This window comes from Podarcis liolepis (genome assembly GCF_965112155.1).
Source record: "Podarcis liolepis genome assembly, chromosome: 8".
Classification (NCBI taxonomy): Eukaryota; Metazoa; Chordata; class Lepidosauria; order Squamata; family Lacertidae; genus Podarcis; species Podarcis liolepis.
In genome coordinates, this window is record NC_139560.1 from 87,373,083 (window position 1) to 87,401,072 (window position 27,990).

Genomic DNA, 27,990 nt, shown 5'->3' on the forward strand with positions numbered 1-27,990 from the left:
AGGTACACTTTGGCAAGAAGGTAAACGGCGCTTCCGTGCGCTGCTCTGGTTCGCCAGAAGCGGCTTAGTCATGCTGGCCACATGACCTGGTAGCTGTACACCGGCTCCCTCGGCCAATAAAGCGAGATGAGCGCCGCAACCCCAGAGTTGGCCACAACTGGGCCTAACGGTCAGGAGTTTAAATTGAATTACATTTTGCCTTTGAATCGAACAGTTCACTAATGGGCTAATTTAAATTCATAATTATATGTTGCAGCTCTGTTCTGAAAACATTTCGAAATACCTTTCCAATTTGCCGAGTTAGGAGGTGTTATATGATGTTATCCAACCTTCCTGTGCCTCTGGTTGCTGACCCCTATGGTACCAGTGAACAATAGGGCTCTGCTGCTAGACTTCCACCAGCAGATTTCTGGCGCCTTAATACTGTTTCTAGAGGCAGTGCTGTTACTGCTCTCATCTGTCAGGATAGCTGTATTGAGTGTTTTTTAAGTGTAGGCCTGATATTTATTTAAACATAAGCTTATAAGCCTTGCAATTCCTTTGAATTAGTAAGACATAATGGTGTTGTTCATAGGCACAGGGGCCCTGGGGGCTCCAGTCTCCACAACTCCCCATGAAAGGGCTGGGCACCCACAAATTTTTGCACCGGGGCTCCTCACGCCGCAGGGGTGTGCTAATGTCAGGCGCCTGCAGCGTGCGTGGCCTCGGGCACCCGCAGTCCTGGGGCCAAACTGCTGGGCCTGGTGGTGGTGTTTTGGTATTCGTATTATTTAAATATCTTACCTGCCCTTCACGCTAAAGTCTGAGGGCAAGTTGCAACAATTTATCATGCACCCACTGTTTTGTGGTACTGCAATGGTGCAAAAACATGGTTTAAAAACACGCATCCTCATGGATCCTCATGATTTTTGCACTAGATCAGCCCAAAGTCACCATCAGATCAAATATCATGGCCATGGGCACAGCCTGCACCACAAAAATCATGGATCCACGGCTTCATGGCAACTCCATGGCTCAAAAACGTGGTTCTGAAGCACGGATCCTTATGGATCCTCACGCTTTTTGCATTGAGCCACCCCAAACTCGCCATCAAATCACACATCATAGCCAGGGGCACACCCTGCACCACAAAAATCATGAGTTGCACTACAAAAATCACAAAAATGCCCTTAGCATTAATCATATATGGCCCGTATTTCTCCAATAGCAAACTACCTAGAATTGAAAATAATATTTAGTACACTAACCTTTGTTTAACTCTTGATAAATGTCAGCTTGCTGAGTTATTTTGTACCCTTGTGATTGTGATGTTATATTTGCCAGCAGGCAGACCCAGCAATGCAGTTTTGCTGATTAGCAAGAGATTTGGGGAAGTTGATCTGAGGGGGACTTCGGGCTTATCTAGTGCAAAAATCATGAGGATCCGTTTTTTTAAACCATGTTTTCGGGCCATTGCGGCCCCACGAAACAGTGGGTGCGTGATTTTTTGGATGCTGCCTGTTATGTACTGAGTTCTGAGTATATTTCACTGCCTACAGACGAAGACATGGTCTACAGTATCACGGCAGTTTTATTTAATTTGAATGAAAAAATCATATGGATTCATGCGGGTCCGTTTAAAATCAGCTGGATCCGCCTTTTACCCGTTCCCGGAGAGGAAACCCAGCCGGCTGTGGGGGGTCTTTGAATGTTGCTCATCCTCAAAGGAGGAGGGCCACAAATAGGTTTCCATATATGCAGGGCAGCAAAAATCCAACATGCCGCCCCCAATTTCCCCCGACAGAGACTCCTGGTGGCCCACAGAAAAAAGAACCTCGAAAAACAGAGGAAGGAAACCTCCCTGTGGGGAGGGGGGGCGGGGCGGGGGGGCGACGCTCCTTCCCCCCTTTTTTTTATCTCTGTGGACACTTCTGACGCAAGGGGGCGTGGCTTCCGCCCCGGTTGGGCCTTCGCTTCTTTCTCGAAGGGTCGCCCTGGCAACCGGTGGAGCGGAAGTGGCGTCGGCGTGGCCCGGCGCCGGCGAGAAGTGGTTCCGGGTCTTCGGCTGCCGGGCGAGAAGATGACTTCGCTGCGCGCCTTCACCTGCAACGACCTCTTCCGATTCAACAACATGTGAGCCGGAGGCCTCGGGGCCCGGAGGGGCGGCGGGGAGGGGCGGCGGGAGGGCGGCGCGTGTCTCTGGCCTGGAGGCCCCTCCGTGGCCTGTCCTGGGCCGTGAGGGCGCTCTTCCCACCCGCCTTCCTCCCCCCCCCCGGGTCCTGCTAGCGAAGGAGGGACGAAATTACCGCCCACACAACACCCGAGCCGGCCCGCTTCGGAGAAGCCTCTTTGGGCTGCCACCTGAGAAAAGGGGGAATTGAGTTTTGCCTCGGATTGCCAAGTGCCCAGCAGCGAGTCTTGATCAGTTACTTGTACCTTTAAAGATCAGATTGATGAGCAGAAATCAGATGAAGCTTGTTGCAGATAAAGATAAGGATTATCACCTGCTCATTTCTGTGACCCCAACTGTGGTTAAAGGCACAGCTACAGGGGTTATTTTAAAATTTGGCAATTTAGTTGGCACAAGGAAATAGCTCTCCTCTACTGAATATTTCAGGATCTCTTGGAATTAAAGGGATGTTAGAACTTGCCTCCTGCTCTTCTTTGGTTGTACTTCATTCCCTGACCAACTGAGTTGTAGACCCAGGCTAGATCACAAAATTAATAATAGTTCAAGAGGCAAATTGGTGTGTGGGATGGAAGAGATTGAAAGGCTTGCCCCATACCCAGTTGTAAGTGGCTCCAAGTTTCTCCCTAGTAATACTTTGGGTGTTTAATCAGTTCTTGTTTCCCACAGCAACTTGGATCCCCTCACAGAAACTGTATCCTTTTAAGCCTCAAGACCTCTGAATGCTAATGGCAGTACCTGTGAGCCTCTTCATACATTATACTACAGAAAACATGTTTGTCCCTGAATATTTTTATCAGGGAGCTGCAGCTATTCCTGGCATCTACCTACATGACAGAAATGTTTGCGTTCATTCTTTATTCTTCTATGGACAGTCCATAAAAATGCAATATATGGGGCAGCCTTGAGAAGCTTGTAATATGGAAGTTACTAAGGATGCCAAATAGCAGTGTGTTGTATTTATTATTTAATTATTAAATTTCCATCTCACCCTCCCTAAGGGGCCCAGGGCAGCAAACACCAAAATAATAAAACAATCATATTTTTAAAAATAAACAAAACTTATTTAAAACACTTAAAACAGTCATATAACCCCACAGCAAATAATATCTGGATCAAGTATCTTTTGACCATCAAATGCCTGGATAAACAGGAATGCTTTTCAGTTTCTTCTGAAAGTTAATAATATCAGCTTCCCACCCTCAGAAGTAATATTTTGAATGTATCACTTTGACTGTTTATACAATGTTTAGTTGTAATCCATACAGTAATATTGTAAATGTATGTGATGTTATCCCTATAATACAAATCAGCTTATGGCAAAATTGAACGAGACACTTTCTGATTCGTAGCCCAGTGTTCTCCCCCAATATTATGTCCAAGCTAAAATCACTTCATGTAAGAGGTTCTGTATTTCCTTTTTTCTATATAGTGTCTTATGTCTCAAAGATTTAAAAAATGTCATAGTAATCAATACTTATTTAGAACTGGTACATTTCAAGTGGTCAAATAATATGTATCTTAGTAACCCATCCAATAGCCTGTAAGGAAAATCAGTATAATTAGCCACTTCTTTGCTGTGGATGCAGCCGGGCTGATAAATAGTGGTATAGTTGAAGCTGAGGAGAGAGACGAACCAGAGAATTATCAGTTCTTACTCTTAATTGCTTTTCCTTCTAAAATGGGTCATTCCATATCAAGTGATGTCATGTATTTTGTTGTAATGTTCACAATATGTACTAACAAGAATTCTTTCAAAGCGTTAATTCTATCATGCAATAGCAAGCTATCACTTGGCTTTGGAACACATTTTTTAAAAGAAAGGCCTGACCAGCTTTTCAGATACCTTTTAATTGAATAACTTTCTAAATAAATGCCTGAAGGAACTGATATTATAACTTGACGTCTTGTTTATTCTGTTATATCTTACTCCAAGAAGACCCATAGAACCCAGTAAGGCAGACATGGATGTACAAATTTTTTAATGCGATCCCACTGAGATCCCAATATGAAATTTTGCAGGTGGCTCTTAGAAATATTAAATAATCAATACAAATGTTTTGGAATTTTTTTAATCATATTAATTTTTTTAATCACTTTTTAAATTTTATTTTATTGCTATGGCTGGTGGCTGATGCAAATAAACATTCTTCTTATTCTGATTTTACATTCTTTGTTTACCTGTGATATATTGTCAGAAATTGTATTGTTGTTATTTATTTTTTACTCAGAAACAGACAGTAGTCAACAATTATTTTAGTATTTTACTGTGCAAAACCAGAACTGTTTGGAAAACAGTTACTTCAGGGGTGAGCAACTTAGGGTCCCCCAGATATTACAGAACTACAACTTCCATAGTCCTTTACCCTTGACCATGCTGACTGGGACTGATGGGAGTTGGAGTTCAGCAATAGACGGCGTGCTACAGATTCTCACCCCCCACTTGCTTACTGAGGTGATATTTTCTTAACGTGCAATACTCCATAGTATGGAATTCCATTTTACTTGCAGTACTTGGCTCACTGGCCCGAGTATTTTATTGTTGCAGAAGCTCCTGGCGGAGAACTGATGGGCTACAGTAAGTAGGTTAATTTTCCTTGTTTCTGTGTGACCAATCTTTGAATAACCTTCTAATTATTTGGCAGTAGCACTGCAACATTTACTCAGTTTTTAAGGGCTTTTTATCAACCATGAAGATGTCCTTGATTAATTGGGCAGAACCTTTTGTTAATATTAGTTTTAGTACAGTGGTGCCTCGCAAGACGAAAAGAATCCGTTCTGTGATTCTCTTCGTCTAGCGGTTTTTTCGTCTTGCAAAGCAAGCCCATTGACGGCTTTTAGCGGCTTATCTGCTGATCGGATCAGCTGATAAGCGGCTTAGCGGCTTAGAAAAAGGGGGGGGAACCCGCAGGAACTCACAAGGCATTGTTGTCTTGCGAAGCAAGCCCATAGGAGATTCGTTTTGTGAAGCACCTCCAAAACGGAAAACCCTTTCGTCTAGCGGGTTTTCCGTCTTGCAAGGCATTCGTCTTGCGGGGCACCAGTGTATGAGCATATAAAAATCGCATATGGAAAGTAACATCTTAAGGTCGGGGTTGCCAGCCCATCACCTGCAGGCATCCTGTAAGGGTGAACCATAGCCCCCAGATTCACAGTCTTCCTTTTTTTAAAAGTAACTTTCTAGTTTTTATAATCTCCAGTATGAGGCAAATGGTACACGCTCTTTTTTTGTCCGTACCACCCGTACTGACACGTCTCCCACCTTGCACCTTCCCCCCCAAAAAACTTGCAAAAGCCCCTTTGTGAGAGAAATGGTGCTACACACTTGGGAGCAGAGGAAAAGATGTGTGTGTGTGAGAGAGAGAGAGAGAGAGAGAGAGAAGAAGATTGTATGCATATGTGATCTGTGAGGGAGAGAGGTATGTATAAATCTGTTAATGTGTGGTCAGAGAAGGAAATGGACTTGGGCAGAGAGAGAGGTATGTGTGTGTGAAGTGTGTGTATGAGTGTATGAGCAATACATGTGTGATCAGTGAGTGTGTGCATGAATGTGTGTGTGAGAGTGTGGTGGGGCCACCTTGGATATTTTCCCTGGTTCAAGGGGATGCTCTCTGTTATTAGCTAGCAACAGCATCCTTGTGTGTATGGGGCAAAAGCCAATATTTTGTGATCTTCATAGTCTGGACCAGCAGGATGTAGTGACTTTCCTTGGTAAGCCTGAAGTTGTCCGTGTGTGTGTGTTGGAAGCAGCAGTGATGGTTCTCTCTCTAACTGATATGTCATGCCTCCCATAGCAGCTATTTTGTGACTAGTACTTCCTCAAAATTTGAAATGTGCCCCCTGGTCCAAAAAGGCTGGCAGCTCCTGTCTTAAAGTATTTCCCCTTCTCTCACACATCCAAAATGAATGCTTCATCTGATGTGCATTTGGCTACAGCACATCCATATATGTATCTTCTAAACACAAAATGTGCTTCTTGCTTTAGTAATAGTTTTTACCATATGCAAATGTATCCCAATTTAATTGATACATAGTATGAGTATTACTATGTATGAGTATGAGTATCAATTAGAATTTCTTTAATTGGGTTTCAGCCCTCCCATCAGATGTCAAGGAATAAGCAACTGACTTTTAAAAGATATCTGAAGGCATCCCTGTTTAGGGAAGTTGTTAATGTTTGATGTTTTATCATGTTTTTAATATTCTGTTTGGAGCCACCCAGAGTGGCTGTGGCAACCCAGTCAGACGGGTGACATACAAATAAAATTATTATTATTATTATTATTATTATTATTATTATTATTATTACTTGGAAGTGAATACACTTACAATTATAGCTTTTGTTGTTCTCCTACAGTTCTGCATCTATTTTTTTTAATAATAATTTTTTATTCATTTTCCAAACATTTTTATACAATCAACTCATATTAACTCTCACATTCATCAATTTTTTACTTCCCTCAGTTTCTCTGCCAATCTTTCGTTAAAATTTCTATTGTTAACGCATTTCTGAACTTATTATTGCCTTTAACCATTCCTCTTCCTTTCTCCTACTTTCTTTTTTACAATATTTCTTAATTTTTTCACAGAGACTCTTCAAAACCAACAAGCGTTGTCTGTGCATCACATATGCTTTTCATATAATCTGTAAATTTCCCCCAGTCCTCGATAAACTTTTGGTCTTTCTGATATCGAACCTTCCCAGTCAATTTATCCAGTTCTGCATATTCAGTCAGTTTCATTCTCCATTCTTCCACAGTTGGAATTTCTTCCTGCTTCCATCTTTGCGCCAGAAGTATTCTTGCAGCTGTTACAGCGTATTGGAAAAGTTTACAATCTTTTCTATTAATTTCATTACCTACCAATCCTAGTAAGAAGGCTTCTGGTTTTCTAACAAATGTATATCTCAACATCTTTTTCAATTCCTTATATATCGTTTCCCAGAAGCCTTTCACCTTTTTGCATTCCCACCACATATGATAGAAAGTTCCTTCTTTTTCTTTACATTTCCAACACTTGTTACATGTTTTATACATTTTAGCTAATTTAACTGGCGTTATGTACCATCTATATACCATTTTCATTACATTTTCCTTCAACGCGGTACACGCCGTAAATTTTAACCTTTCATTCCATAATTTCGTCCAATCATCATATTGTATATTATGACCAAAGTCTCTAGCCCAATGTACCATTACTGATTTCACCTCTTCATCTTTTGTATGCCATTCCAACAACATTCAATACATTTTAGACAAATTTTTATACTCATTATTCAATACCTCTATTTGAAATTTTGATTCTTTCCCTTCATATCCACACATTTTACAGTCTTTTTTAAACATTTCACTAATCTGGCAGTAGTGCAACCAATCATAAACAAATACTTTCACCTCTTCATAAGTCTTCATTTCCCCCCCTCTCTTACTATCAATTCTCCATAAGTTATCCACCTCCCCCTCATGTTTATCTTTTTCACACTCATCACTTCCAATGGTGAAAGCCAATGGGAGAGTTTTGGTTCCAACAAATTTTTATACCTCTCCCAGTTCCGCATCTATTAGTATCTTTCTCCCTGGAGTCCTAATCACAGACTTCACTTTGATGTTGTCTGTAGTCAAAGAGTTGCATACATTTTTAGTATTTCCTCGTAATGATAGGAAGGTGGCAAGAAGAGTCTGCTAGGGTACTGACCTGAAAGACTGCTGCTCTCTACCCACTAGAAACCCTGCTCAGGGTTTTAAAGCTCATTCACTTTAAAGCTGGTTTTAGGAGACATAAGAGTTAGAAACATTCTGTTTCTTTCTTGAAATTGGAGACTCTCTGAACTTTTTGTTCAGTGCTTAATTTGGTATGTGTGAGACATTCTGGAATCTGTATAGCTCTGATGTTCAACTTCTAGGTTGAGTCCTTTTTAATTGCCTGCATCTGTAGTAAAGCATTTTTTTCTGGTTTTATGTCAAACACCATAAATCCAGTAGCTAAGTTTCTGTGGGATGGCCATGGTCTAGTCCAAACAAACTAACCCATTTTATCCTACTTTTCCTTGTAGTCATGGGGAAAGCTGAAGGTTCAGTCGCCAGAGAAGAGTGGCATGGCCATGTTACTGCACTCTCCGTTGCACCTGAATTTCGGCGGCTAGGTCTGGCTGCTAAGTTGATGGAACTGCTTGAAGAAATATCAGAAAGGTGAGGGATGCCTGCATGATAAACATATATTTTCCTCTCTTAGCGATGTATTGATCTGTTTGAATTCCTGCAGATTTATTGATGAGAACAGCTGAAGGCATCATAATTATATGGAGAATTATTTTGGGGACTCTAAGAAAACAACTCAGTGAGAGCTTTATAAAGTCAGGAGTGCTTCATAAGGAAGTTTTATTTTAGGAGTGTTGGGGGTGCTGCTCAGCTGACTGGTTAGGTTAGTCAGTGTCAAATAAAAGGCGCTTTTATCTAAGTTAGAATAGCCAACTCCCTTCAGCCCTTCCCAGCAGTCATGCTGGCTGAGACTGATGGGAGTTGAGCATCCAGCAACAGCTGGAGGGAACCACATTGACTACCTAAGTGGTGGAGGCTGCAATCCTGTGTACACTTACTTGGGCTAAGCCCCACTGAACACTGGGATTTAATCTCCCATATAATTGGCTGCATGATATTTCCCTGGTACTTCCGTTAGCGAGAAATATGTGCCAGTGAATAGAGTTGTGGTCGTGGGTAAATATATATTATTGAATTATTTCCTCCCCCAGCCGCCAATTATTTATTGAAATTCTTTTAAATAGGGTTAAATAGGCATTTTGGGAGTGAAGGGCCTTGTTGACCTATAGGCCACGTTAACCCTTTTGTGCAAAAGTGGTTGTGGCCAATTTTTACAAACTGATTGGGAAGGGGGTGCTTGGAGGGGGGGCAGGAAATTTTTGGCATCATAGCAAAGAGCCAGTAAAAGAACAAAAAACTTTTTTTAAAGCAAATGGATAAATGGGAGAGGAGCCATATTCAGCATTACACAATTACAAATGTTACATCTGCACAAGCATAGAAGCTTGCTAGAGGAACAGTCTCCCCTCTGCTCCCCCCACGTGCTGTGCTAGGAGGGTTTTCCTGTCCCTCCCTAAACCAACTTGGGGGAGCACAGGGGGAGGAGAGCCTTGGCACAGGGCTTCCGATGCCAGTGTTTGCCCTTCAAATTCATCTGTTATATAGCAGTCACTATATCAGCACTGTTTCCCCTACTTTAAGCTATGTGTTGCATCAAACTGAATTTCCTGCTTCTCTCCTCCACCAGTAAGTCCTCCAAATCTGCTCTAAAGGAAAAGGTAAAGGGACCCCTGACCATTTGGTCCAGTCATGGCTGACTCTGGGCTAGCGGCGCTCATCTCGCTTTATTGGCCGAGGGAGCCGGCGTACAGCTTCCGGGTCATGTGGCCAGCATGACTAAGCCGCTTCTGGCAAACCAGAGCAGCGCACGGAAACGCCGTTTACCTTCCCGCCGGAGCGGTACCTATTTATCTACTTGCACTTTGACGTGCTTTCAAACTGCTAGGTGGGCAGGAGCAGGGACCGAGCAATGGAAGCTCACCCTGTCGTGGGGATTCGAACCACTGACCTTCTGATCGACAAGTCCTAGGCTCTGTGGTTTAACCCACAGCACCACCCACATCCCAAATCTGCTCTGGGTTCCCCCAAATCCTCTGGATCAGATTTGCAGGGGGTGGGGCTATGCAAGGAGAGGATGGGGATGTTCACGGAAGTTGTTCCACATGCACAAAGATTTAGTTTGATATATTCCTAGGTTTTCAAGACTTCATTTTATTTCCGTATTTTAATTGCAATTTACTAGCGTCCCATCGTGGTACAACACTGGCTGCATTTGGAAGCAATTATAAGCTATGGTTTGTTATTACAGAAATGAGCCTGGTTGAGACTTGACTCCTGTTTCTTCCTCCAGAGTAGCTGTGTTAGAACCTTTCTCTTCCATTATCTAATAAGTAGAATTCCACATTATTCCTGAATCCAGAACTCCTTGGCTCATCTTAATTATGGTATATTGAAATAAGCTAGTTTCATAAAGCAAATTCAGACATAACTCTAAACTGATAAATCAGGACAGAAGAATGAAATAAGTACAAGGATGATGGTTTCCGAAGCTCATTTATTTAAAGGCAAACCATAGTTTGTTACAGCTAAACGAAGTCATGGAATCAAACTTTGGTTTTTGATTGTTTTAACATCCAGACAAATAGGCAAAACGGGAGCTGCTTCTTGGTTTCATTTTCCATTTGCTCCAAAGTATTCTAACCCAAAGGCTCAATGGCCTCTGGAGGCTGGAGCAGCAACCTGAACAGATTATCAAGACAAACATCATACTAAATCAGAAGTGCCCCTTATTCTGGTTTGCCAGTTCAGACAAACTAAATGTAAACATGGTTTGTCATGAGGCATGGCCTATTTGTCAGCTTGCCTGTTTAGTGCAGAATTCCCACCCACCCCCATTGTTCACTGCTTAATTCTTATGTTTTTTTATGTAGATCCCTATGTAGCCTCTTACAAACTATGCTGTTTTCTGTTAGTTATTTTGTCTTCTTGTGTCATTTTCTTTTCTTAATGAAGAAAGGGCGGATTTTTTGTGGATCTCTTTGTAAGAGTATCAAATCAGGTTGCAGTGAACATGTACAAACAACTAGGCTACAGCGTGTACAGAACAGTGCTAGAATACTACTCTGCCAGCAACGGGGAGCCTGACGAAGATGCTTATGGTAAGTGTTGTGCAGAAAGAGACACTTTGGACAGTCCTTGTGATGTAATAAGTTCCCATGCCGTTAAAATGAAAATGTGAAATTGCTTGGGATGAGCAAAGCTTTTTGCCCAAAGTGGGTGGAACAGGAGATGTGACTGTGAGCTGTGTGGGGCAGGGTGTATTCCAGGCATGCAGAAGCCTGCTCTCCACCCTTCACGGACTCATTCCAGCCAGGCAAAATCACTTGAGGAAGCTGTGAGCCAGAGCTCTCGAGGGGCTCCTAGCCTGAGGAGTTGAGCTTAGACAGAGAGACCTGAGGGCTGGAGGTTCCCCACTCTTGATCTCGAGTAGAATGATAAGCCAGTGTAAGGGCACAACTGACCAAAAAGAAGTATTCCGTCTTCTCCCACTGAAATAGACGGCCACTTGAAGTGTATTATGTTGTAAATATGTTATTAATCATTTTCCACAGATATGAGGAAAGCTCTGTCCAGAGATACAGAGAAGAAATCAATTATACCATTACCCCATCCTGTCAGACCAGAAGACATAGAATAAGCTTAAGCTGTGGATATTTAGACGTGTTGAAAATAACATCTTTGAAAGCATTTTGGACCATCTATGGAAAATGGTGTTTAATTATGAATGTACTTGGAAACCCGAGAGCAACAAGGAAAATGTGTGCAGACACGAAGGAAAAGCTTCATTTTTAGGCTACTGGGCTGATGCCCCCAAACCCCACATAGGTTTGCAGCTGCACTATTGGCCACTTAGGGTTTAATCTTTTTTACAAAAATCATTAAATCCTTGGCTGTACAGAACTCTTTCTAAAAATCTAGTAGATTAAAAATTTTAGGAGCCTGGAGCTCATTGGTGTCACTCATTCATGCTTTGAACATTGGAGCCTTAAAGTATATATTGGGGGGAAATAAAATCAACGGATTTGAAATGAATTCCTCTTGTACTTGATTCACTTTGGTAAATACAGGCAACTCACATTTTACACTTCTTTCACTTATGCAACCACAGCTTTTTGTGGGGTGGGGGAAAATAAATAAGTGGAGAACAAAGAAAACTCACTCTAAATTTACCGTATTTTTCGCCCCATAGGGCGCACCGGCCGATAGGACGCACCTAGTTTTTTTGAAAAAAAAAATTATTTCCCCCCCAGGTGCGGGGCTGGGGCGGGGGAAGCCCGATCTTCCCCCAACCCCAGCCCCCAGAACAGGCAGCAATCCGCAAGCCTTGGGAGACCGGCGCGAAGTCGCACAGTTCTCCCATGGCTAGCGGAGCGCTGCGCGAAGCCCGAAGCTTGGGGCGTGCTGAGCTCAGCGGCTCCAAGCTTCTGGGTGCCGGCAAGCTCTCCGCTAGCCGTGGGAGAGCTGTGTCTCCCACAGCTAGCGGATAGCTTCCTGAAGCCTGGAGAGCGAGAGGGGTCGGTGCGCACCAACCCCTCTCGCTTTCCAGGCTTCAGCGAAAGCCTGCATTCGCCCCATAGGACGCACACACATTTCCCCTTCATTTTTGGAGGGGAAAAAGTGTCCTATAGGGCGAAAAATACGGTATTTATTCCTCCCTCCAATGCACAGCTGCAATTGCGGGCTTACTTTGGGAAGGCAGTATGATGGCTCTAGGGAGCAGCCTTCCACCTTGCTGAGCGGGGGAGGGGGGTTCAGTTCCAGGGATTCCTGTCTTTATGCATCTATACGTGGATGCTCTCCCCTCCCCCCGCAACCCTTGCATAAGCCGAAAGTTTATTTAATCTGTTATTGATAGGCAGTTTGCCCTTTAATGAATTAAAAAGCATCATGAAAAGTTACCATATTTTTCGCTCCATAAGACGCACCTGACCATAAGACGGACCTATTTTTTAGAGGGGGAATGCAAGAAAAAAATATTCTTTAAAGGGAGTGCTGAGCAGAGCCAGGCTCTGCTCAGCGCTCCCTTTCACAAGCTGCGTGGAGCGTGTGTGCGGCATTTGCAGGCTTTTCCCCAAGAGCCGCACACACACCCCACGTAGCTCTTGGGGGCTTTTCCGGGAGGTTGGGGAAGGGACTGAGGAGCTAAGCCAGAAGCTAGAACAGCAAGAGGGAGTGCTACACAACGATCCCTCTTGCTGTTCTGGCTTTTGGGATAGCTGCGCAGCTTGCATTCGCTCCATAAGACGCACACACATTTCCCCGTACCTTTTAGGAGGGAAAAAGTGTGTCTTATAGAGCGAAAAATACGGTAAGTTTTGCTAGTATGAATGCTGTTTGAGTTATTCAGACTATTATTCTTGCCAGTGGCTGCTTCGCAAAGTAGTAAGTAGAGTGGTGCTAATATGTCACCTTACTCAGATAGGGTTCTTATTATCAGGGCCTCTGGTTTGTAGGTAGGCTGCTTCTCTAGCCATAGTAATAGTAACATGCAAGTAAAGTGGCTATAATCAGCACTCCTTAGCCTTGTTTTAATAGAATTTTGTACTCAGGCAATCCCAGTCAAGAAAAACAACTCTGTAATGAGTAAGAAATAGCTTTGGCATAAGTTTTGTTGTTTTCTATATTGATCCTCATTTTGGTACCCAGTGCACACAATACACAGATGTAAGAATAAATCTGCCATTACATAGAAGAGAACTAGATACAGTGGGTGGCTAATCAAAATGAACAGTATCCCCAGAACTCAATGAAACAAGCACTATCAAGGGTCTCCTGGAAGCCCATTTCTCACTTGGAAGCCATGCATACTTCAAAACAAACTTCCAAAATGTTGTATTTCGTAAGCCATTTGATAATAGGCTATAAAGATTTCACAGCCTGTAGGAGTGCTTAAATGGTCTACATCAGTGCTCATGGAATGGACCATGTATGCAACCAGATTGAAGAAACAGGAAATCAGTAAAAATAAGTTGCAGTCATCTCACTTTGCAGTAGCAATTAAGGCTAGGCAATATCAGGTTTTCAACACCATCTCATTAGCTACCCATCATGATATACCAGTATAGCATGATGTGTGAAATAAGGAGGGGTGGCTGGGCTGTGGAGGGAGGGAGGCTTTTTGTTGCATCATCTCCATGCTCTTTCTTAAAGCTCTGGGTGGTCCTTTCCAGCAGCATGCACAACCAAGGCACCTGGGCTAGGGAGTGGAAAGAACGACCAGGAGAAGGAAGGAAGGCTTGACAGCCATATGTCAGGAGTGCTCTGATGGTGTTTCCTGCTTGGCAGGGTTGGACTTGATGGCCCTTGTGGTCTCTTCCAACTCTATGATTCTATGAAGGATCGTACCACTTGGGTTGATAGTGCTCTTTGCTTCCCAGCAACACATCCTTGATCGCTGTACCTGGGCTGGCAATGCTGGGCTGGCAGCGCTCGGCTGTCCTTCCTAGCAGGAGGAGCAACTAGGAGAAGGAAGGGGCAGGCAGGCAGGCAGGGCTCTCTTAAAGCATCAACACCATGGTTAAGGGGAGGTGCCGAGGCTGACTTCTCAAACTGCTCACAATTATACCACCCCCTGAAATTCTGAATGCTGTTCACAATGTATTGCTGGGTCAAATACAGTGGTACCTCGGGTTACAGACCCTTCAGGTTACAGATTCCACTAACCCAGAAATAGTACCTCGGGTTAAGAACTTTGCTTCAGGATGAGAACAGAAATCATGCAACAGCAGTGGGAGGCCCCATTAGCTAAATTGGTACCTTAGGTTAAGAACAGTTTCAGGTTAAGAACGGACCTCCAGAACAAATTTAGTTCTTAATCCAAGGTACCACTGTATAATGAAACAGTTATCATGATGTGGTCTTCAAACAGGTTTTGAATGATGTATCATTATATCACACAGGCCTAGCAGTAATAGCTCATTTCTCAGGCCTGAACCTCTCCGATCTATAGATTTTGTAATTGGGGCAATGGAAATCTTTTATAAAAGAATAAATTTCCATCTGTGAATAATGCTTCAGGGCTTTACTTCTAATTTCGTTTTCTGGTGCTGCCCATCTCTTTTCCCCACACATGGACACATAACATTACTACTACTAGATGAAGTGTTAATGGTTCTTTCTTGCATTTCAAACATTGCCAGTGATATTTTTTGGAAATATTTATTGTATTCATTGGCAAAAATTCTGTACAAAAGCGAACAGGGAAAGCAAGTGTGGCATTAGGGACTGCTTTCATCCACATCCTTGTCTGGATCTCTCTCTGGATCATCATCTTGTTGCTGCTTCTTCCAGAGTTTAGCCATTGCAAGCAGTTTGAGGTTGGGCTGATTGGCAGCATCTTCTGGGAAGATGTAATCATAGTATTCTTCCCAGCCAGCATCAGACTAGAAGGGGAAAAGTTAACATAATTAGACACCCAAAACATTACGCCTGCTTGCTTCTTTATCAGACATAAATTTTCCTGCTCTCACTAGTGTTTCCATGCAATAGTTGATGTTTCATAGACAGTTTAAAATAGCAGCACAGTAGCACTTCATGCTGCGGATTAAGAAGCTGCATCTCTGAATGCCCCCCTTTCCAGAAAAAGCTGCCCATGGAAAACTAGTGCCAGGGAGAAGCCTAGGCTCCACCTGCCATGTGTTTTAGGAAACTTTTATATTATTACTTGTGTGAAGACTTAGGTTTTGGTTTGAGTGGTTTTTAATTTTTATTGCATACCACTTCAAAAGCACTGCCATGAAGCAGTACACAAATTATGGCTGCTATACATGTGTACCTGATAGCAAGTCCTACTGAACAACAGAACTTATGAACAAAATTGAACGGTAAATCAATGAATTGTGTGTGCGCACAAACACTTATACACTCCACACAGCCCACACTAGTATAGCTCACACAAACCTTCACTTGATTCTGCTGGTGTATAAATTGTTTCTTGAAAAGCCACCACCAAGCATGCAAAGCCAGGTCTCCAGCGTGTGCTCTTACCCCATCTTCAGCTTGAAGTTTCCTCCTCTTCTTGACTTTCTCTGGCATGAGTTTGTCTACCCTCTCTTTGCTGGATTCGGTTCCAAATTCTTCTTCAAAGTTTCTCCAGGATTCCAGAAGCATAAGCCTCTCCTCTTTTTCCTCACAATTTCTCATTGTTTTATTAGCCTCTTCATATACTTGCCGACACCGTGGTAAGCTGTCATCTTTCCCTGCTGAGAGTTCAAACTGAGCAAAACTGATCCACACCTACAGCAAAACCAAATAAGTCCGTATTAGGGTATATGGCAAATCTTTAGACAGGAAAACAGGCTGCCAAAGGGTTTAACACGAATCCATTGTTATATAATGCATATCAAGTGCTCTGCTCTGGAGCTGTATATGTTGCATGCAGCGCTCACAGCAATGAATATATTATAGATGTGAGAAAAGGTGCTTTGGATTTTTTATTGTTCTTATTAAAATGGAGCATTGAATTCAATTATTTTATTTCTAAGTGTATGACTTAGAAATCAGATTGCTCTCAAAAGCACACACAAAAATAACAATTTTAAAAAAACTGGGTAAGGAAAGGTGAGGGAGAGAAAGTACCATCTGACCAGAAGAATTGTCATACATTTTGAATGGAGGAACAAGACATATAGGGGATCTGCTAAACAAAGACTGTATTGCCCAGTAGCTTCAGGCGTGATTGTGAGGGGTGTCTGGACAAAGGTATGAAGATGTGGATTATGGAGCAGGTCTCTAATTTAGTCACTCCCTATACCAGAGGCATTAAAACTTAAAATGATGGATGGCTGAATTCCCTATCCACATTTCCCCTCACTAAACTCCGCATGACAAATGTCATGGATATGACAGGTTGTAGCTCCACCTTGTGGCCAAAGACAGGAAAGGCAGACTGTTTATTGGACCATCACTCCAACTGGAAAAAATGCAAGCTGTCCCTACACTGTTGGCAACATCTAACAGTGGTACCTCGGGTTATGAACTTAATCCGTTCCGGAAGTCCATTCTTAAACCGAAACGTTCTTAAACCGAGGCGTGCTTTCCCTAATGAGACCTCCTGCCGCCGGTGCGCTTCCACCATTTGGATTCCGTTCTTAGACCAGGGTAAAGTTTGCTAACCGGAACACTACTTCCAGTTTTGCGAACTTCATATACCAAATTGTTCGTAAACAGGGCTGTTCTTAAACCGAGCACCACACTATTTGCTTTTCAACACACTGGTACCTCGGGTTACATACGCTTCAGGTTACAGACTCCGCTAACCCAGAAATAGTACCTCGGATTAAGAACTTTGCTTCAGAATGAGAACAGAAATTGTGCTCTGGCGGCGCGGCAGCAGCAGGAGGCCCCATTAGCTAAAGGGGTGCTTCAGGTTAAGAACAGTTTCAGGTTAAGTACGGACCTCCAGAACAAATTAAGTTCTTAACCCGAGGTACCACTGTATGTCGTAGTAAGTTGGCTTCTTTGCTCTATTGGTTCCAAAGCCCTGAAAGATGGATCAGTTTGAGTGGGATGTGGGCCACGCTGAATGCTCTTTAAGAGCTCGGTAAGTTCTCCTGGCCTATATTGCCCCAGGCCTTAAAATTCTGTAGCAATTTTAAAGGCAACCCCATCGAAATAAACTCATTCATTTTCTAAGCAAACCAGAATTAAATTAACCGTTCTATCAAGGTAGCCTAAATTACAAGCTTGCTGACTTCTCCAGTGGGCTTACTTAAGCTTCAAAAAAACTGCACACAGCCTTTTGTACCAATGAACTACAGTGGAATCTAGTTCTGCCTAACCAAGTACATACCTTGACATGCTGCGTTCTTTGAAGCAATCGCCGATAAAGATTTCTTGTGTTCTCATATTCCTCTTGTTCAATTTCAAAGTCTATGTAAGATTTCCAAAGAACCTAGTAGGAAAGCAGACAGGCCAGTTATTAAGGTACAGCAAAGTGAACATTCCCACATAAATAGGTTGTCTAGGCAATCAGCTGCAGCAGACCATCGCACTTTGTATTCAAAATCCAAATCTGTTTATTACTCCCATATGAGCCGAGTTATAATATATTCCCTCCAGAGAAAAATATGTTGCAGAGCACGGCAAACTCCAGCACCCCTCTTACCTCTGGCATGTCTAATCGTGGCTGGCCAATAGCCAACTCATATATAGCTCTGGCCCTATCAACATCACCAAGAATGGTTTCTAACTCGGCAAACTTGATCCAGGATGTGCAGTTTTCAGGTGCAAACTCTAGAAATTTCTCATACAGTTTCCGGCAACGATCAAACTCTCGTAGCTGCAACTCCAGTTCAATGTAGCCTTTAAACAGTTTGTTCTTTGGACATTTACCTATGGATGTTCCCTGTAAAGAGTAGAGTCAGAAATTGCCCAAAGCCTGTTAGAGAAAGAGCACGAGATTCAAACATGCGTTTTTGAGGCACACCCAAAATTACAGTGAGTGGCCTTCTAAGGTCTGATTCTCACTCCCAGTTTTGACATGCCCTGACAACTACAGCTATCATGGTTAGAATGTTATATTTTGGGGCTGTTCAATATACTTTACAAAAGAAGGTCAGACCCACCAGTAAACGTGTGCAGGAGGAAGAGACAAAGCTTCTGGCACCTCAGAGAATCAAGTGGTCCAATGGCTAATGGTGGTATAAAGACACTTCCTTAAATGAAAGTCAATTACCCTGTGGTGCCCATAGTGTGGATCAGGTCCAGTGGGTTCCTTTTCCTTACCAGAACTTGGTTAAAGAAGCAAACTAGGGATGAAGCATTTCTATAGGCTAAATCAATTTGTCGGGAAGGAAGTGCCCTGACCCTCCCCTTCCAATTCAGCTTAGAAACCCCACTGGGTAGATCGGTTCATCCCTGGGGACAAATGCAAATGATCACTGGTAGAAGGTTATCTATGGCATTGGGAAATGCAGTGTTACACTTAACCCTCACTTCAACAGCTAACAACAAAATTCAAAAACTGCCCCTTGATAAAATATGGAAGGATCTTTAGGTGTACCGACTAACCATTCGAATCAGATACTTTCAGTAATTGTATAGCCCCATAATTATAGAATTACAGAGCTGGAGTAACACTGTTGCTTTTATATGAAACCAGATAGCAAGTTTTGTTAGCTGTAACTGTTGTTCAATATGCAAATACAATTCAATAAACATTTTTCTTTAAAAAATCATGACAAATCATGACAGATCAGCTGATCACCCTCATTGTATCACAAAGGAATTAACTTGGACAATCACTTTATTTTCCTTACCAATGCTCGCCTGGCAAACTGGAGATTCTTCTGTCTTATTTCAAATTGAGCATACAACAGCCATATTTTGGCAAATGTAAACTGAAAAGAGAAATAATATAGATTCTCTGAGAGCAATGCCTCCAATTCAACTAAAATAAAGTCTTCTTAAATATGCCAAAGCAGAAAACTTGTCCCAAAGAATGGTTATTAACAAGCACAAAGCATTTTCCCTGATAAAGAGTTTTTTTGAAACACATGGAGAGTGTCCAGTGCTTTCTTTTCCATTGAATATTTTGTTTCATAAGTTCAAGAGTAACAATTAATGGATGCCAGTTGCAAATAAATATTAGAAAAGCTTGGCAGTTTCAAAATTCTTAATTAGTTTAATAAATAGAAGTAAATACATTGCCATATAATATCACTCTCTAGGGACATCAGAAAATGTTCTAATTTGCATAGGCAATTTTCCAATTCAAGTTTTCCCAGAGAACTCACGTCATTGTGTAGCTGTCTTTTTTTTGTCTCTGGCAAGCCTATGTTCACTTACCTTCCTGCAAGTCCCATGGGGCAAAGTGTAACTTGTTTCTGAGTGGATGTGAACAGGTTTAGACTATGGGAGAAATCAACTGCAACCAGCTTTTATTGCTTCAGTGAACCATAGCCAAAACAGGGCCAATATTTCTATATAAGGGGACTCTTGAACTTAGAACTGAGGTGAAAAATGACCTCCACTCACACATGTACACCCTTATGTACGAACCCCAGGCATACAACAGAATGTAGTACCTTTTTATGAGGAATTAGTTCAACACAAGCTTGATACACTTGTCTTGTCCGCTCTGGATCCTGAGAAAGAACACATTCTATGTCACATATTCAGAACAAATGCTTCTAAGCAATTATATTCAGAATGCCTCTTAGGAAAATTGTCTATATTGATGCCTGTGTTAGTTATACTACTTAAACCTGTACTCCTACTCTGGAAACCTAGACCTGCTTACAGCTCTCCACCATCAGCTTTCCCCCCTCTTCACCTTCCCTTCCTGTCCCCATTTCTCCTCATCCCCCCTTTTACTCTCTAGGGGGTTCAAAATATAGCTGCTATACTACTAGTTACAACTAGATATTGGGCACATATCACACCAGTGGCTTGAAGTGTTTCAGTGTTTTCTGCTCCATTTCGGAGCACAATTCAGACTCCTTTAAAGCCCTATACAACCTGGGGCCCCCTTCTCTCAGAGACCATTTTCTTGTACACCAAACTGCCTATGCATTGAGACTGTTTAACAGGACCTCTGGAAGTAACCAGAGGGTGAAAGTAACGCTAGGGGCTCCTTTCCCTTCTTGCACCATGGCAGTGGAACTCTTTTCCCAGAGAGGCTCACATGGTGCCCATGCTGTTATCCTTCTGGGCACAGGGTGGAAGCCTTTTTCCTTCCAAGGCTTTTAAATAAACGATGCATATTTTTATCTCCGTTTTAGTTTTTAAATGCTGCTTTTAATCACTGTTCTACTGTTTATGTTGTTCTGATTGTTACTGTTTTTAAATTGACAGGGAGGGGGCAGAATTAATTGAAGGGCAGCAAATGGATTTTGCCCACTTGAATGAGTCATCATTTATACATATACACATATATACACATACACACACAAAAAATAGTAATTTATTTAAAATAATTCCATAGGTAAACGCAAGTCACATTTGGTTATTCAGAAAATCAAAGAAATTCAGGAGTTGTACCTTTGCCTCTAGCTCTTCATACAGTGCATAATTGATCCACAGATAGATATACCTCTTCCAGTGCCTCTTTTCTTGAATTGGAGGAACATTGGCAATGGCTCGTTCATAAACTTCACGTACAGCATCAGGATCCGCATCACTTTCCACAAGCCTCAGGTAATCAAACCAGGCGTCATAATTATGTGGATTAGCCTTTAAGAGAGAATAGAGAACTTCAGAAATACAAGCTCCTAGTAGTATTCTGGAGGTGGCAGTTCAGGGAACTGTCATCAAAGTTTATGCTTCCATTTGCCCCCAGCAGTTGCTGCACTCACTTTCACTTCTTCTTCATACTGGAATCTTCTCTTGCTAACTATAATATCCTCGATTCCTCGTCGATCCCCAAACTTCTTCTCAAAAATGGTGTAATTTTTGAAGAGCTCTTGAGCTTCATGCTTTGGGATTCTGTCCAGGGCGTATTTATAGATTACTCTCACCCTTTCAAACTGGAAAAAGCAACAGCTTAGAAAGCATGGAGAAATATGCTCTACATGAATGCGTAGTAAAACTCTCTGGCACAAGGTTTTCAGTTAAAGGATAGGCAGATGATCTTGGGAAAGAACCCTGACTGAGACCTTGAAGAATAAACAGTACAGGACTAGATGAACCAACAATCTGACTCCGTGTGCACTGACTCACAACTCAAATCCTCAGCCATTTCTCAGAGTAAAGTTCTACAAGGCAAGAGATACAACTATCAGCTTGAGCATATAACAAGGTTCTCATTTTGCTCAAATATATATAAGCTAACATTTTTTATAAAACCAAGAAGTCCAATATAAGTTCTATGTTGCACTGTGGTCTAGTTGCTAGAAACTGACAACAGAAACAAATAGACCCAAGTCACAATACTTTAACAATTTATTTGGAAGTAATGTTCTACTGAAATAATGTTATTTCCATATTAAATTTGTCTAGAACAGTTGAAGGAGCTGTGATGTTTAGCCTGAGAGGAGAGATGAAAGTCATCTTCAAATATCTCAAGGGCTGTCCCATGGAAAATGGAACAAGCTTGCTTTCTCCTGCTCCACAGGGTAGGAGCTGAACCAATGGCTTCAAGTTACAAGAAAGGAGATTCCCACTAAACATCAGGAAAACTTTCTGACAATAAGAGCTGTTCTGACAGTGGAACAGACTCCCTTGGGAGGTGGTGGACTCTCCTGCCTTGGAGGTTTTTAAGCAGAAGTTGGATGGCCAACTCTCATGGATGCTTTAGCTGAGATTCCTGCCTTGCAGGGGGTTGGACTAGATGGTCCTTGGCCCCCTCCAACTCTACAGTTCTATGATTCTATAAATCATGCCCAATATGTAAAATTTTAACTCCCCCCCCCCCATTCCCACTTCCTCCCCCAACCCTCAAACTGCCTTGAGATACAAGCACAGATGGATGGGAATCTGGCGGTGGGAAACATTGATTGGGAAAGGAAGGTTTTGCAGTATCAGTCAAAAACATACTTTTGATTGCAAAATGCAAGCTATATTTTCTAATAAGCAAAATGTTACCTCTTTCTGGTTCTCTTCAAATTTGGCAAAAGCTACATACAGATGCTCATTCATATGTTCTTCCCCAAAGAACTCCACTGCTCTCTCAAATACTTTCCTTGCATGGGCAAAATAACTATGTTTTTCTTCAAAACGGGCATACTTGATCCAGTTCTTAACATCGGGATGCACAATGACAAGTGGAAGATGTTAAGGAATTCAAAGTATGAAGAATTTCATTTTCACTTCTAACTTTTAAGAATAAAATGCCACAAATATATTATGCAAGGCTAACAAAAGGATGGCGAAGTTTTATATTTCATGGGGAAACAGAATGATTTAGGATACAGATCTAAGATTTTGGGAAACTGGCAAATGCAGCAAGACTCAAATAATTTGTTGTTGTTTTTAAATCTCAATCAAGCTGGCAGCACTTTAGGGGCACCTTTATCCTATATAACCTCCAATACACTTTTGTGCATGTGGGTCCTGATGTGAAAGCAAATCCCTTCCTTCCAATGTTGCATGCTTTTCACATGTTTAAGCACGTCTCCTGTTATGTTACTCTCAACCCAACAACATTCAAGATAAAAACTGGTTTCTTCAAAGCCTAATTCATACCAGGCAGAATTAGTGAAAGCATTGCGGTCACTGAGCATAACTGAATGCACAACATGTAGTCTCATCCAACAGGGAGCCAAGGGGCACCTATGTCTGCATAGGATCATGCTTTTGGAATGGCGTCTTTTGCTGCTAAGTTTCAGTAGCAGATGAAAAGGTGACAATCAGGGCCTAATTGTCTCTGAAGTGATACACTTGTATCTGGCCTCTAAGGATTCAGATGGCAAGAGAATAATCTCATGACTGAAGGCTCCTTCAAAGTAAAAACAATATTCCCCAACATTGGAAATTAGCTGTCAGGAAGACAGGTAAGTTAGTACCCTTCTCCTTCAACATCCAAATTCCTATAATTTCTACATGCCGCAGATAACCAGGTTGGAAAGATGCTGCTTTCATTTGGCCTAAAGACAAAATGTGAACAAAGCAACAACAGAAAAGTAAAACATTAGGCTGAAATAGAAGCAGCCTCAAAAGGATATATCTCTCATATATAGAGCGTGCTCTGTCCACCTCCTTGTACCTCAGCTCAAAGTTAATGTAAGAATGCCAGGATTGTTCTTCTGGCTGCCATTCCATCCAGCGCTCAAACACCTGGCGGGCTCCAGCAACATTCCCCAGCATCTCTTCCATGTAAGTGTATTTGTACCTTTCCAAATAAAAGCAACACAAGAAGCTTAACCCAGGCTAATCACTCTCCACACACAAGTCTATGTTCTAGTTAATATCTTTTTTAAAAATCACATATGGTTCCTGAATACAGAGTGCTTGCACATTTGGTATCTAGCACACCCAAGTAAGGATTCCTATTCTGGATCCTGGTCATCGCCCAGGGCAAGAAAATAGTTCACCAATAACCATGCAAGATGCAGTGATATCTCTTTTTCAGAAAACTATAATCTATAGAATACAATAAATACACTTTCCAATACAGTATTTATTTATCTTTATCAAATACTTTTCAGATGATCAGAAATAGATGCTTTGTCACCCATTTAGAGAGGAAGATATACTCTGGTTTACTGATTTGTCTGCCAAGCAGCAAACCATACTTCGCTTACCAGAACTGGTTGACTCTCGGTAGAGTAGTAATAGCACGATCCCAGATGTTTCGGGCATGATTAACTTGGCGGTTCTTCATTTCCATCTCGGCATACTTCAGCCAAAGGGTGACATTGCGGTAGTCTACATCTAGAGCACGTTCGTAGATGGAACGAGCCCTGAGAGCAAAACATTGTTGAAATTAATACATGTGTGATTCATATTACAGAGAGCTGGGCACTGTAAGTCATTCATACGGCTGGTGGTGCTTGAAATGCAACTCTTAACAACATACCTTTGTACTTCTTTGAGGCTTTCCTCCCATTGTGCGTACTTGATCCAGTTACTGATAACTGTCCGGTTTTTTCTTATATTATCTTCAAAGGTCTAGGGAGAAAAGTAGAGTGTGTAACTGTACTGTGTAACCAAAAGGAGATTGGTAAGGAATTTGACTGTCTGAGTTCTGGTGTGTTTTTTTTAATCATAGAGAAGTATTCAGTCATGTGATTTAGGTCCAGCACACCTCAAGGACTGCCTGATTCCTTATAACCCTGCCTTTATCACTGAGGTCTTCAGGAGAGTTTGTGACAGTGGGGTCCCATGCCTCAGATGCACAACTATGTATTCAGTATTGTGGGCCCAACTCTGTAGAATTTCTTCCCAGCTGAGATCAGACAGGCCCCCTCCCTGTCAAACTTTTGGCACCTTTATTTCAGCAGGCATTTAATTTTTTATGGCTTTACCTATTTTATCTTTATTGTATCTTTTTAACTTTACTGTACACTGCTTAGAGACTAAGGTGTTGAATGATATATGTTGTTGAAAGAATAATGACAAATACTGAAATGCCACTATTAAAGGATAATTTTATCAATCGATCCACTGATAGCACTTCTCAGAAGCAGCTATCTTAGAGAACACTACTTTTCTTATATATCATCCTGTTCCCCAAAAAACCCAGCAAGTGACAACTGCATATGAAGATGTGTTCTTAATAGCTAGCGAAAGTCTGGAGTAGCTCTTCCACATGTATAGAACTCCTTCCTCTTGAGCATCCCTAGAATGAAACCTTTTAGGAAGCAATGTATTGTATGGTTAGCATCAGGCAGCCAGACTTAAGCCATGCAGGGAAAGGGTTTTTTAAGGTTACAGTATGTTTCAACAAGTTATTACACATCAAGAGATTCTGGGATACAAGTTCAAATAAATAAAACCAAATATTTAGCATTCGATAAGCATGATGTTTACTTGCCTTTCTTTTTCGAAGTTTATAATCATTTAGCTCCTCTTCATCTGTGATCTTCTGCTGAGGAGGTGGGGGAAGAAGCTCAAGTTCTCTTTCTTTAGCTTCTCTTAAAAGTTGCTCTGCTGTGATCTGTACCTCGGCTGGGGCTTTGTTTTTCACCTGGGGGACAAACCATTTCTTGTAATGACATATTTTAGAATTCTATGCGTGGCGGTAACAAATGTAATTTCACAAGTATTCACTATATATGTAAAATATTTTATGTAAAAGTACCAGAAACCTCCTGTAATTCAGCACAACACTGCAACAGATATTCTTAATATTTTATTTTACTCTTAAAAGTTACCTAGAGGGTTTCTTGTGAAACAGAAATATATGCGCAAAGTCATTTTAAAAAAACCAATAAAGTTCGCTCATGCAGTGTATGTGATGCTATGATAGAAATGTTGGCCATGACAAAATGCAATCTTTCAGGTCAATTTGCCTTTCAAAAATAAAAAATTAAGTCATTCACCAGAAGAGGAATTAACCCTTTCTTTACCCTCACAATGAGTTTTTACAGACATTGTTTTTGCTGTCAGGAGCAATTTCTCATTAAAAAAAGATAACTGTACATTTTGCACGAATCACAATGATCATTAGGAAAGGTAGAATTAATCAGCATGCCCTCTACCAATGCCCTGCCATTTAGATGGTGGCTGACTGCATGCAGTTTGACACAATGTTGCCAGATAGGGCAGGTGTTGCCTCTGAATTCAACAATAAAAAATAATGTCAACCTATAGTTTTACTGTGGTCACAATAAAATCCTTTTTGGTCCACTTGTTTTGTGCTGCTCAAGACAGCAAATGGTTGGGTCACCCAAAATTTGCTTAATAAAAGGGTGGTGGCTATACTTTATTTCAACTTCCCTTTCAGGGAGGGTGGCAAGATACAAATGACTCCCATTCATTTTAACAGTTGTGAAGGAAAAGAAATTTCAGCAAGTGCAGCTTTTCTTGCTTTCTGCACAACAAACTGTGCCTGCTAAAGTTTCTTCTTCTCTAAAAAAGTAAACAAAACTACTTTATAGCCCGCGTCTACTCAGAACCAAATCCCACTACGTATAACCAAATGTGCATGGAACCTAAGCCTGGTCCTCAGAAGCAAGCCCCAGTCCAACTGTATTTTTGTGCTTTTATACTGTAAGCCATCCTGTGATGCTTGGATGAAGGGTGGCATATACATTTAATAAACAAAACAAAACAAAACCCCTCATTTAGGGTTTCAGTATTGTCAAACCTAGTAGTGTTGCTTGACTTCTGAATAAGCATGCAACTCCATGGGAAAAGGTTGTATTTGTGTGAATGAGCCAATAGGAGGTATCCCTCCCACTTTACTATCCCATTTTGCAAGTGGCAAAAATGAGGGTTGGGCACTTGGACTGCCTTCCCGAAGAGTGAAATTAGGGGGCACAAAATTCACTGGTGGCATCAGCAGCAGTGTTCTGCTGGTGGTCTTCATCTGGGTTTTGTTCCCCCCCATGATCCTCCCTCTGAGCAGACTGATGTCATGATGCAGATCAGTCTCATGAGGGAAACTGGGGGTGGGGGTTCCAGCTCCCAGGCTTAGTTCTTCATTATCACTGCCTTATACTTGGGGGAACTTTGACCGCATCCTCTTCTCTTACTTCAATGCACTAGGTCTGTTGGTGGAAACATTGCATGTCTACTCCGGTATTTCCTGTAGGGGGTCCCAGGTTCATCTTCTTCTGCCTCAGGTTGCACCTGCCTTCCTAAGCATCTTTACTACTACCACTATTGTACTATCAGACAACTGCAGAGCTGTAAGGTTCCCGGAGGGTCACCTAATCCAAGCTCTGCCATGAGGGAATCTCAAGCGAGGCACCCACGGGAGGCCAAGCAGTGGGACCCATGATAGATAGAGTTAACTGTCTAGAAACTGGTGCCTTTTTTAGCGTTTTATTTCCCACTTGCCTCCTCCTTCCTCGTGCGTTGCATTTGTATTCATTTGCCTGTTTGCTTGTTCATTAGAATAGAAGCCTGCGGGGGGGGGGGGAATGTCTTGTTTCCACTTCGTGTAAGCCTTTTGCTCGAAGGAAATCCATAGCACTCGGCCGCCCAGAGCCCGAAGGAAGGCTCCTGCCTCGCCCTTTTCGGTCCCTGCCATCTCTCTCGGCTTTCACCCGCCTGCTTCCTCCCCCCAGTCAGCTTCGCTCGGGAAGCAAAGGCCTCCCGCGCCCAGGCCGCATCCCGCGCCCCACCTTCGCCACTTTAGGGATCCGCTGCTTCCCGGCCGCCGTAGACGCCATCTTCCCCTCTCGTCTCGAGCGGCTCTCCGGCCCCGCCCCCGCCCCTTTCACCCCGTCAGCATCCCAGAATGCCGCGCGCGGCGGGAGGCCGGGCCTCCGCGTCGCTATAGCAACGGCCAAGCGCGTCCGAGCTAGTTCGCGAGCGGAGCGCGGGCGGGCGGCGGCCCCGGCGGGGCAGGTGAGTCCCCGGCTGTCACCCCCCCGGAGAAGCCAGGTGACCCTCAGGGACCCCCGATTCGAAGCTGCTGCAGCACCTGGCCTGACCCCGCCATTTGGGAGCCCTAAGGCCGGCAGCGTGAACAGGGCTCCCGGGCAGGGCTCCCTCATCGCGACCCAGACGGCACGCGCGTGAAATGCGAGGCGGAGGTCTGCGCTTGCAGGGGAGAGAACGGCGACGTGTTGACACCTGAGGCGAACCCCGAACTTGCTGCGGGGCGGGATTCGCCCG

At 42.6% G+C, this 27,990-nt stretch overlaps 3 protein-coding genes across 4 annotated transcripts in view; 2 read left to right on the plus strand and 1 right to left on the minus strand.

Moving 5' to 3' along the window:
- The first annotated feature begins 1,978 nt into the window (after nucleotides 1–1,978).
- On the plus strand, nucleotides 1,979–11,856 carry NAA20 (N-alpha-acetyltransferase 20, NatB catalytic subunit). Its single transcript, XM_083518230.1, has 6 exons — nucleotides 1,979–2,112; nucleotides 2,837–2,861; nucleotides 4,655–4,745; nucleotides 8,220–8,355; nucleotides 10,777–10,922; nucleotides 11,376–11,856. Exons 1-6 carry the CDS (start codon nucleotides 2,060–2,062, stop codon nucleotides 11,459–11,461), a joined length of 537 nt encoding a protein of 178 aa, XP_083374356.1. The 5' UTR covers nucleotides 1,979–2,059; the 3' UTR covers nucleotides 11,462–11,856.
- A 3,110-nt stretch (nucleotides 11,857–14,966) lies between these two features.
- Nucleotides 14,967–27,977, minus strand: CRNKL1 (crooked neck pre-mRNA splicing factor 1). The gene is made up of 14 exons (XM_083519261.1): nucleotides 27,495–27,977; nucleotides 25,238–25,390; nucleotides 24,281–24,372; nucleotides 24,006–24,164; nucleotides 23,427–23,593; nucleotides 22,348–22,526; nucleotides 21,120–21,290; nucleotides 20,806–20,997; nucleotides 19,851–19,910; nucleotides 19,083–19,163; nucleotides 17,930–18,169; nucleotides 17,615–17,716; nucleotides 15,811–16,059; nucleotides 14,967–15,206 (listed from the first exon to the last, which is right to left on the minus strand). The coding sequence occupies exons 1-14, from the start codon at nucleotides 27,867–27,869 to the stop codon at nucleotides 15,042–15,044; spliced, it is 2,385 nt and encodes a 794-aa protein (XP_083375387.1). The 5' UTR covers nucleotides 27,870–27,977; the 3' UTR covers nucleotides 14,967–15,041.
- CFAP61 (cilia and flagella associated protein 61) overlaps nucleotides 27,600–27,990 on the plus strand; it is a 139,340-nt gene continuing 138,949 nt past the window's right edge. Inside the window, exon 1 of one of the 2 annotated variants that reach the window (XM_083519052.1) lies at nucleotides 27,600–27,720. The gene's annotated coding sequence lies outside the window, so the exon portion shown is untranslated. The remainder of the gene's footprint in view (nucleotides 27,721–27,990) is intronic. The other variant, XM_083519053.1, reaches the window with a different exon arrangement.